This window comes from Astyanax mexicanus, chromosome 14, assembly GCF_023375975.1.
Source record: "Astyanax mexicanus isolate ESR-SI-001 chromosome 14, AstMex3_surface, whole genome shotgun sequence".
In the NCBI taxonomy this organism is placed as follows: Eukaryota; Metazoa; Chordata; class Actinopteri; order Characiformes; family Acestrorhamphidae; genus Astyanax; species Astyanax mexicanus.
This window is the reverse complement of record NC_064421.1, coordinates 3,422,837-3,434,913: the sequence shown is the minus strand read 5'-3', so window position 1 is coordinate 3,434,913 and position 12,077 is coordinate 3,422,837. Positions and strand designations below refer to the sequence as shown.

Below are 12,077 nucleotides of genomic sequence, written 5' to 3'. Positions count from 1 at the left end.
TGAGAGAGAGAGAGTACAGTAGGTTACGCTGTTTCTCCATCAGCAGCCGGAGTCTGAGAGAGAGAGAGAGAGAGAGAGTACAGTAGGCCATGCTGCTTCTCCATCAGCAGCCGGAGTCTGAGAGAGAGAGAGAGAGAGAGAGAGTACAGTAGGCCATGCTGCTTATCCATCTGCAGCCGGAGTCCGAGAGAGAGAGAGTACAGTAGGTCATGCTGCCTCTCCATCAGCAGCCGGAGTCCGAGAGAGAGAGAGAGAGTACAGTAGGTCATGCTGCTTCTACATCAGCAGCCGGAGTCTGAGAGAGAGGGAGAGTACAGTAGGCCATGCTGCTTCTCCATCAGCAGCCGGAGTCTGAGAGAGAGAGACAGAGAGAGTACCATCAGCAGCCGGAGTCTGAGAGAGAGAGAGAGACAGAGAGAGTACATTAGGCCATGCTGCTTCTCCATCAGCAGCCGGAGTCTGAGAGAGTACAGTAGGTAATGCTGCTTCTCCATCAGCAGTTGGAGCGCAATAGAGAAACTACAGTAGGCCATGCTGCTTCTACATCAGCAGCTGGAGTCTGAGAGAGAGAGTACAGTAAGTCATGCTGCCTCTCCATCAGCAGCTGGAGTCTGAGAGAGAGAGAGTACAGTAAGTCATGCTGCCTCTCCATCAGCAGCCGGAGTCTGAGAGAGAGAGAGTACAGTAGGTTTCCCGCTTTTTATAGGAATTATATTTGCTTTACTCTAATATTAGTGTTATACTGAGGAAATATACAGTAAATACAGTAGTAGGGATGTTCCAATCAATATTATTTTAACCCCAATCTGATCCGAGTCTCTTAATGCTGAGTATCAGCCAATACTGATACTGTGCTGCTGATTATTACTAAACTATAATCCACTAGCAAATTTTGTAGTAACAGTTTATGTAAAGACAGAGTTGGTATACAGTGAATAGCCCTATTTGAGTATAGTTCTAATCCATATTATGGCAGGGATTAAAAAAATAACATAATGATCCTGAGTCATAATGATGAAACTGGCCCTAATCAGAAACCACAAATTAACAGCACCCCAGATAAGAGCATCTGAATAGTTAAGACATAATTTGGAGCCATTTATTTAGTTTATTTAGTAAGGGGGCACTTGTGCCGTGGTCCTCCAGCCACTAGAGGGAGTCCATAATCAGACTGATTGATTACACCTGGTTAGTGTTTTTTTTAAGGACTGCCCACTGTTTAGACAGTGCAGAGTCCTGATTCAGTTCAGGTTAAACTACGCTTAGTTAGTTTCTTAATCAAGTCTTTTTGGGTGTTCTCCCTGAAGGCTGCTGTCTGTTTTCTTCCTCAAATTTCTGCATTTTCTCCATCTTCTTAGTTTTTAAATAAAAGAATCAACGCTAGTCTTCAGAACATACTTGTCCCCCTTTTCCTAAGTATCTTAAAGTCTTTCAGTTTTATAATACAAACCAAGTCCCTGCAGTTTGATCGCCTATATTCTTTCATTTGTTTTCAATTTCTTTTTCTTTCTTTTTTGTTTCGCCATTTTTCCTTTTTCTCAAATAAACTCCCCACACAGTCGCAGGCATAGAGTAGCAATATGCACACAACCCTTCCACAGTCACAACCTCGGATATAACACTGAAGGTTTTGCCAGCAGACTTCGTCCGAGGGAGGGATCTGTACTTACTGTCCGTGGCAAGTCAGCAGATGAGAGAGATGTAAGTACTTTCAATTTAGCATCAGGTAACACAAACAATAATGTATGTGTAAACGCTCAGCGTAGACAGGTGGCGTGGCCAGCAATAGCTTATTTGCATAAAAATGTTAGAGCCATTAAACAGCTCATTCTGAAAGGGAATTAACCTAAGATTACAGCTGGTGAGATCTTAATTTTTACAGTATGTAGGAGTGATTTTTTGTCTATAACTTAATGAGCATGTTTTATATAGAAATAGACCTTTTCTAACTTGTGTAAAAAGAGGTATAATATGGCTCCTTTATAATATACAAGAATTGTCCCTGATCCCTTTTAGAGTAGACAGTCCCATGGAAGCTAGATTGATGGAAGAACATTAAACTTAAAGTCTGTATGATGTTATTTCTGTGAGTTGTTATCTTGTGAGTTAGGTTGACTAAACACTGGCCACAGTGCTCATGGCAAGGCCAGGTGAATTATGGGAGTTGTAGTGTGAGGTCTGATACAGGATTTTGGCTCATTTTATCATTTAATTCGTCAGATCAAAAGATAATTTTGACAAAAGATTCAAAACACAAGTGAAGAACATCTTTACTGTCTTTAAAACAAAACAAAAACAATACAAAAAAGGGAGAAGGGAGGTCATGTTCAAACAATGACAACATGTGTGCAATGTAGACAAAAGTACAAAAGTATTGTGTCACCTACTCATTTGTTTCTTTAGTTCCTTTTGTAATTAAGGGTATTAAAAAGAGTGTATGCTTTTGCTTTTGGAGTAACTGTCTCTACTGTTGATTGATTGCAATATCATAATACCCCTCTATAGTCATATGTTAATTTTTTTATCTGCTGTTCCAGGAAATACTATTCATATAGGGGCAGTAGGGAGACAGTATAATGGCAGTATAAGGACAGTATAGGGGTAGTAAAGGGACAGCATAGGGGCAATATGGGTACATTGTGGGTATAGTATAGGGACATTATAAGGGACAGTATAAGGGCAGTATAGAGGCAGTATAGGGACAGTAAAGGAGCAGTATAGGGACATTGTGGGTATAGTATAAGGACATTATAAGGGCAGTATAGAGGCAGTATAGGGACAGTAAAGGAGCAGTATAGGGACATTGTGGGTATAGTATAAGGACATTATAAGGGACAGTATAAGGAAAGTATAAGGGCAGTATAGGGACTGTAGAGGGATAGTATAGGGACATTAAAAGTGCAGTACAGGCACAGTTTAGAAGCAGTATAGGGACAGTATTGGGGCAGTATACTGAAATTATAGGGATAGTATAGGAGCAGTATAGGGACATTGTGGGTATAATATAGGGACATTATAAGGGACAGTATAAGGAAAGTATAAGGGCAGTATAGAGGCAGTACAGGGACAGTAAAGGAGCAGTATAGGGACTGTATAGGGATAGTATAGGGACATTAAAAGTGCAGTATAAGGGCAGTATAGGCACAGTATATTGGCAATATATGGACAGTATAGAGGCAGTATGGGGACAATATAGGGACAGTATTGGGCAGTATAGGGAGAGTATTGGGACAGTATAGGAACATGATATGGGGCAATATAGGAGCACTATAGGGACATATATGTGATAGCATAGTGATAATATAGGGGCAGTATTGGAGCAGTATAAGGACAGTATATGGGATAGTCTAGGCAGAGTATAGGGGCAGTATAGGCACAGTATAGAAGCAGTATAGGGGCAGTATACCGATAGTATAGGGGCAGTATAGGGACAAGACAAGCAATGTCAGCAATTGGTGCAACTTAAAGTAACTGAATTCAGCATTCATTTGAAAGAGTGTCCAAAAATATTTGTACATGTAGTGTATTCCATATAGACTCCAATAAATCCCGCCCACATACCCGAATGTTTCCGCCCCCCAACCCCCCGCCCCTCCCTTAAACCAGTGTCCAGTTCATGCCCGTTGGCCCCCGGGGGGCATCACATCAGCAGGACGATGATGTAGATGAGCAGCAGGCAGATGAGGATGAGGGAGAAGTTGATGAAGAGGTCCTGCAGGTTGCGCTTGGTCTGCGGGTTCACCTCGATGTTGGACGCCCTGCGGATGGCCGAACGTGTGATGTTCTGCACACGCTCCATCCCGACCGGCCTGCTGACCAATCAGAGGAGAGCGCTGGCTGGGGGCCGCGGTGGTGAAGGGCGCGAGACTGGCAGATGCTCAGGGGATGATGTGTGTGTATCAGCTGCTGGCGTCCGTCCCTGTCTTTCACTACAGCAGAGAGAGAGATAACAACGCTGTGTTAACCGTCTCTTCTCTCTGGAAACGACTTTTGACTACACTCCAGAACATTGCTGTGAGGATTTAATTGCATTGATTGAGGTCAGGATGATGATAATCCTCAGCTATCCTCAAGTCCTTCCAAAAGTATTAGATGGGTCACCATTAAAATCAGAGAACAAAGGGCACCAAGAGGTCCAGTGGTCTAAAGTGCTGATTTTGCTATTTATAGGTTTATGTTTGAGTAAAATAAACATTGTTGTTTTATTCTATAAACTACAGACAACATTTCTCCCATAAAAAAATCCAAATAAAAATATTGTCATTTAGAGTATTAATTTACAGAAAATAAGAAATGGCTGAAATAACAAAAAAAGATGCAGATAATGAAAAACAAAGAAAACAAGTTCATATTCATAAAGTTTTAAGAGTTCAGAAATCAATATTTGGTGGAATAATCCTGTTTTTTTAATCACAGTTTTTTCATGCATCTTGGCATCATGTTCTCCTCCACCAGTCTTACACACTGCTTTTGGATAACTTTATGCTGCTTTACTCCTGGTGCAAAAATTCAAGCAGTTCAGTTTGGTGGTTTGATGGTTTGTGATCATCCATCTTCCTCTTGATTATATTCCAGAGGTTTTCAATTTGGTAAAATCAAAGAAACTCGTTAATTTTAAGTGCTCTCTTATTTTTTTCCAGAGCTGTACATTACACCAACAGGAGCTTTTATTTCATTACATTCTAATCTATCAGACATTAGTTTGGAGTCGCTCCCACTTTACAGCTACACTATATGGACAAAAGTATTGAAACGCCAAGGCATTACTTCTAAAAGAGCTTTTATTTCAAAAACCCACAAACATTAGTGTGAAGTCACTCCTCCTGATAGCTTATTGGAGTACTGCCATCCTATTAAAGTACTATGCTGGAATTTTGTCAGCTCTTTAGCTCCGCCCACTCCTTCACTAATGTCTGTAAAGGCAGATTGCATTGATAGGAGCTGGATTTTATAGTACTTTATAGTATTTTTATAATACTTTTTTCCCAATTATTTTGTCCATCTACAGTGTATATATATATATATATATATATATGTACAGTATAATGTGGATGTTTAACATTTAAAAAATATAATTTGCATAATTAATAATATTATTAATAATATAAATATGTTATAAATGCTATAAATATGTGTCCTAATACTTTTGTCCACATGATTCAGCTTCTGTTATTGTCTCAGTTATCAGTGGCTGAAGAGCTGTGCATTCCTGCTGGATGTCTGACAGTGTCTGTAAGTGTAATCTCACTTTAATCACACACACACACACACACACACACACACACATACCTGAGTGACAGCAGACACCCGTCTATCAACTGTAACAGGCTGTTCACACTGCAGCACTTTAAACTATCACTCTAACACTCTTTCAATAGTGCCTTTCACTGTTTACAGCACACCATTAATCACCAGTAGCGTATCACTACTATCAGTTCTATTCTTCACACCTCACTCTATTATAAGAATCACAAATAACACAAATAACAGTAAATAAACACTGATAAATGTTAAATGGATAAGTGATATTTTAACTATTTTTTAATTGGCACTAGTTAAGATATTATTATTAACATTACTAAATATTAATGCTTACAAATTATGGTACCACTTTAAAATAAGACTACCTTTATAAAGGGTTTATAAATGTTTACAATGAGTTTATTAATGGTTACTAATTAGGTTGTAAATGCCTTAAAAATCATTAATAATCAGTTATAACACATACGTAGAAAGAGCAACAATGACCTGTTGTTTGACAAATAGTGAACCCACAGCCGTCTATACTGTTGCCCTTTCTACGTATGTGTTATAACTGATTATTAATGATTTTTAAGGCATTTACAACCTAATTAGTAACCATTAATAAACGCATTCTAAACCATTTATAAACCCTTTATAAAGGTAGTCTTATTCTAAAGTGGTACCCAAATTATGTACATAATAATCTAAACATTAGTTAAAATATTGCTAACGATTAATAATGTTTTAACTAGTGTCAATTAATGATTAGTTGAGTCATTCTGTCACAAGTACTTTTAATCAAAAGTTTGGACACTCCTTTTTTCCTACATTATAAATTAATACTAAAGTGATCCATCAGACTATAAAGGAACACATAAGGAATCATGTAGTTACTTAACCCTTGTGTGGTGTTCATATTTTTGTTACATGTTTACTTTGTTACTTGTATTTAATTCAGCAAAATTAAGCAATTTTACATTAAAATGCTTTACACATGCTTGCTTCACCTAAATTGCAAGCAATATAAACAGCTTACATGGTTAATATTTGCCCTTTACTTTTCTTATGTTACATTTCTTTTAAAAAGTGATACTCTTTTTTATTAGTTTTTTAATAAAATGTAAAAGAAAATGAATTAAACTCAAGATATGAGTAGAAAATTTGTTTAGTTTCAAATTTACAAATGAAGCAATGTTTATTAGCCCTTGGCCAAACATACTGTATGTAATATAAATGTGTGTGTGTGTGGGGGGGGGGGGGGGGGGGTGTACAGTGTGTGTTTATCGAAAATGTGTTTTGATATATGTTTTTCACAAAAAATGAGCCAATGAGTTTGAGTTTTTATATTTTTTTTGTATCATTTGATGAAAAATGAAAACGGGGCCCACAGACGCAAATACAAGTAACAAAGTAAACGAGAAACAAAAATATGAACACCACACAAGGGTTAATAATAAATGACCAATTGGTTTAATTTTTAAATTCACAACATACATTTCCACATTGCAAACACGAATAGAAATAAATAAAACACAAAATAGATATAAATACCACAAGTAATAATTTAATAATTAATAAATTAACAAATTATTAAATTATTTCAGCTTAGGATTTCTTGTAACTATTAAATATAGGGCATTATTCAATAATAAATGCATAAAAATAAAATGCTTTATGTTGTGCGTCTTAGCTAAATAACAATACAGTAAGTTCATGGCCTTTATGTATTTATGTATCTTCTGAACTCCACAGCGCTGAGTTTACTCATAACGCTAAGCGCTCTTTTTCACATTAAAAGTCCCTGCTAAATTCAGTGATCTGCGTTTTAACATTTATTAAACAATTCCTTGAGGCACAGAAAATTAATCAATCATTTTTTTTAATCGAGTAACTCGAATTACTTGAGTAATCGTTTCACCCCTAGTGGAAATAAATATCCAATAGAACAGGACTCTCTGGAGCAGATAAACAAACAGGAAGGTAAAAAGCTTTTGTCGCTGAATTCAATCAAATCCTCACAGCAATCAAAGCAATTCTCCAGAATCTTGTAAAAAAAAGTCTTCTCTGGATAGTAGAAACAGTTACTCCAACAAAAGCAGAACATCTCTTTTCCCTTTAGTTAAGTGAATTGTTTAAGGGAGTTTATACAACACGCTTAAGTGATTCCCATAGGTTTGTACTGTTTTACACACTGTACTAGGTGTATTGCAATGCTCATTGCTATCTTACACCCTGCCAAAAGTCTACTTTTTTATGTCTTCCCCCTGCATCGTTTAAATAGCAACAGTACTGGTGAATATATCTACAGTACACTGATGGGCTAGGTGGTCTGGAAATGAGGCGTATTGCTATCTTGGTAACAGAAAATACAGGAGCTTCACTGACTGAATACAACCAAGACAGACGTCAACAGTCAGACGTTCATTGCTATCTTGGCAGTGAATTTTCAACACAGCAGTGCACAAACCCATAGCATGTGCCCTTTGGCAACTATACAAACTTTTACATCAACAATAAACAGAATGAATGAGCGTGAAAAAAACAGCTCAGTTCTATCTGCTAAGAAGTGTTGGACCAGGTCCAGATAGCTGCACCATTAAATTAGCAATCCATAGGCCAAAAGTTTGGACACACCTTCTCTTTTTCAATGCGTTTTCTTTATTTTCATGACTGATATTCACATTGTAGATTCTCAATGAAGCATCAAAACTATGAATGAACACATGTGGAGTTTTATGTACTTAATAAAAAAAAATGAGCTGATCCTCCACAGTCACCGGACCTGAACCCAATCCAGATTTGAGGTTTGGGGTGAGCTGGAGCACAGAGTGAAGAAGCCAAAGGAGCAACAAGTGCTAATAAACACCTCTGGGAACTCCTTCTTTTCTCCAAGACTGTTGAAAAACTTTTCATTTCAGGTGGCCACCTCTTAAAGAAGCTCATTGAGAGAATGATGATCCCAAGAGTGTGCAAAGCAGTAATCAGAGCAAAGGGGGGCTATTTTGAAGAAACTAGAATATAAAACATGTTTTTTCAGTTATTTCACCTTTTTTTTTGTTAAGCACATAAAACTCCACATGTGTTCATTCATAGTTTTGATGATTCAGTGAGAATCTACAATGTAAATAGTCATGAATAAAATAAAGAAAACACATTGAAAAAGAGAAGGTGTGTCCAAACTTTTGGCCTGAACTGTATAAACATATATATTTGAATGTGTGTAGAATAAAAAAGACAAGTAAAGTTAACTGAATCCTGTTTTTGAGTGCATTACAGGCAGAAAATAGCATTCTTATAGTTACTAAAATTAGGTCAGGTCTGAAAGGGATAAATAGGGCCCATTCTGCACACAGGATTGTTTGTAATTATATTTAAGTACCTTATTAAGTTAAAAAAAAAATTATAGACTATGCGTGTAGATCCAACAAGTGAGTATAATTGTTACACACTAAGAAAAGTAAGTACAGATTTGTACTTAAAAGAGTAAAAAGCTCGTCTCTGGGGCTGTACTTTATATTGAGGTAGAAAAAGTACCTTTCAGTGAAAGTCCTTTTTTGTACCCATGTTTTTTGTGCCATTAAAGATTATAAAGATTATAAACATTATTATCAACTAAATATGGCTCAAAAACTTGATGATCCAAAATTGTCTGGCTTTCAAATAAAAAATGTGCAATTAAAATATATACTGTTTATTAGTACAGTGATGCAGAATACTGAATGTACCCTTTGGCTGCAGGTTAAAGGGGACATGAAACATTTCAGTTTGTACACGTTTTCTAAGAGATTAAATATAATGGAATTTATTTGGGGGGGAATTTTTTATATCAAATGTTTACTCACTAAGTTATAATATATTTATGTTTGTTACGTTTGAGCTAGGGCGCCGCCATGTTGCCCGTGCAGCGCTGGTGACGTCACGAGGTTGGTTGGTTGCAGAGCCCAGGTACATAACTAGTGGAAAAGGGCTTATTGTTTGTGGAGATTATGGATGAAGGCGAAGCTGAACTAGGCTAAAGTGGAGCATTTACTCAGAGATATTTCCTGTATAAACCTGAGCAGAAGTTTTCAAATGTTTTTCTGAGAGAGAGAGAGACGTTTTGGGGGTGTTTATTATCTCTACGTGAGGTCCGTGCAGAACCCTGCAGCAGCCAGTCAACAGCAGGTACTGCCATCGCGTTAACTAACTTGTTTATATACATTTAGCATGTAAAGTCCAGAGTTCATTAAGACATGAAATGTACATGATTTAAGTGGATATTGAAACACCCAGGCGGTGTTTGGTTGATAAACCGTTCAGTTTAGAAGTTAGAAGGCTTACTGGGTAGCTAGCTTCATCTAGTTAGCGTTAGCTAGTTAGCGAGCGTTGTCTAACTATGGTAAGATAGCTAGATAAGTAGCTAACGGTAGCTATGTTATCTTTAAACTGTCAGTTTATCTGAGCTGTCGGTAAGTTAACGTTAATACCTCTCGCTGCTCTGCTGGATGAGCGCGTTGTTTGGCTCGTTCTCTGCGGCTCGTACAGCTGCTGCTCTCATAGTGATGTTACTCAGTCGGACAGTCTGTACATCCCAGCTGATCAGAGGAAAAAAGTCTCGGATTTCAGCTTATTTATCCGGCACTAAAGCTCCTGACTCAAAACCCTCTCCTTCATATAGTCCTGGTCTAGAAAGTGCTCGCTCCTAACCCCTAGCATTGCAGCTAACCGGAGGATTCTCACGCTTCAGAGCTGCGAGCCCCGCTGAAGAACAGCTGCCTGCTTTAGAGGTGAGATATGAAAGTGAAAGTGAATTTTTCTCATTCCTCACACTATTAAATTTCACTACTCCCAGTATTACTACACCCAGGGGCAATACAAACGTGTTGCATCGCTTTGCAACGATTTTTGGTTTGGCTTTTATTATTAATTGAGGAACTAAAGTTACTGTAGGCTCATAGGTTATAGTAGTGAGGCGTCCGAGAACCAACCTCGTGACGTCACTTTCAGCGCTGAGACAAGATGGCGCTGCCCGTACTTGAGATTACTTACTTAAATGAGATTTAGATTGGTTATTATTTTAATTCTGTTTCACTGACAGCTGTTAAACTTATCAGATTTGTTAGAGTGAAAATACATCTTGTGAATTATACTAAATACTTGAAGTGTTTCATGTCCCCTTTAAATGGTACAAATTTGTACTTATTGCTGTTAGAAATTTTTTTGTACTTCAGAGGGAACAAATCTGACCCTGTTAAGACCAATATTGTACCTTTGAGGGTACGATTATGAAGAGTGTACCTTTGAGTACAAAAAAGTACTCATATCGTACCTCTGTTTTTTAGAGTGTACGCTTAATCTTCCCTGTTCTTCTGTTTTACACAAATAAGAATATAGATTTTTAGGATCGAAATAAGCTATATAGCCTACATTTATTAATTTATTGGGCAGGAGTGTTACATATTGTTCAAATAAGAAGTTTAGAAATGGGAGTAAACTAAATGTAAAGTAGATTTAGAATGTTAAGTAATTTATTAGAGGTTCTTAAATTGTAAAAAGATCTTAAAATAAGTTGATGGCTCACCTATAAATAACTAAAATAGGGCCCAAAGTGTTTTATTCTACCGGGCACAGGATTCTGCGCTCAGGGGGCTGTTGGTGGACTATCTAAACTAATATTGTTTGTAATTAAAGAACTATAAAAATGTCCTATATGATCAGAGGAGCTGAAAAATAGACTATGGGTGATTATAATAATGTTACGCTTGATCTTCCCTGTTCTTCTGTTCTACACTTCCTCTTTCCCTTTTTTCTCTCTGTTAGTTTACAGAGGCTGCTTTTGTATGTTATACTGATTTGAATAGAGACAAATTATCTGAGGGTGTTTATTAAAATATACAAACACGTTTTTCTCTCCCTCTCAGAGTGAGAGTCTCTCTGTTCTGCCACAAGTTGTATTCCTCTAACAGGGTTTACTGTGTGTTTCTACTGTAAACTGCCTGAGAACAAGTTCATAACACACCAAAAACAAAGCATTTTACTGCATTAACTCCGTGTTCACTTCACTTTACTGGGTTTACCAGGTGTATTATTATTAATGTGATGTAAATGAGGAGTCCTGCTCACCTTCTGCACTGAGCTGATCCTGTAGGACAGCAGATCTGAGAGCTCTGATGATCCTGAAGGTCAGTGGAGCCGAATCCGCCGCTCAGGAGCTGCAGCAGCTTTATACAGGGGCACACACACACACACACACACACACACACACACACACACACATAAACACACATTAACAGTGAACACACCCACCGTTAACCAACCCTCCTCCCACACAGCCAATAAAGATCTTTATTCTACCAGGAACACACACTGTACCTCAAAATGTTGGTGGACATGCCATATAATGAATGCTGAATTCTGCATTCAGCTACTAAGTTTCCCCCAAACTGCTGACACAGATGTGCAAATGCACAAACTCAGCTTAAGGTCTAGTCTTTTGTAGAGAAGTACTGCCAATACAATAGAGGTGTAACACTCCCAAGTTCTCCTCCTGCCTCTGTTGACTCCATTGACTTAATTTCTCTCTCTGATTCCCCTGAGTACTGATTTGCTACACCTGTGTCTTTAACAGTCTTGTGTGTGTGTATGTATACTGATTATTTTCACAAACTTTTCACAACCCTGTTAATTGTGTACTAATCATTTTTTGTGCATTTGTTTCATTTTATCTCCTCTTCCAGTTGTTTGCTGGATTCTTTACTTGTATTTTGGTATTTTTGACCCTATTTTTTACCACTCTTTTTTACTCAAAAGCCCGTTTTTATGCTTTTTCTTTGAATTGTGAGGCTGGTTTACAA

General features: G+C 37.6%; 1 protein-coding gene across 1 annotated transcript; it reads right to left on the bottom strand.

The window, feature by feature from the left end:
* Positions 1-2,245: 2,245 nt before the first annotated feature.
* Positions 2,246-11,454, bottom strand: LOC103044865 (cardiac phospholamban). The gene is made up of 2 exons (XM_007233654.4): positions 11,347-11,454; positions 2,246-3,929 (listed from the first exon to the last, which is right to left on the bottom strand). Exon 2 carries the CDS (start codon positions 3,797-3,799, stop codon positions 3,641-3,643), a length of 159 nt encoding a protein of 52 aa, XP_007233716.1. The 5' UTR covers positions 3,800-3,929; positions 11,347-11,454; the 3' UTR covers positions 2,246-3,640.
* Between the last annotated feature and the right edge of the window lie 623 nt (positions 11,455-12,077).

Coding starts and splice junctions, on each gene's coding strand:
- LOC103044865 (XM_007233654.4), bottom strand. CDS start 3,799: ATGGAGCGTGTGCAGAACATCACACGTTCGGCCATCCGCAGGGCGTCC.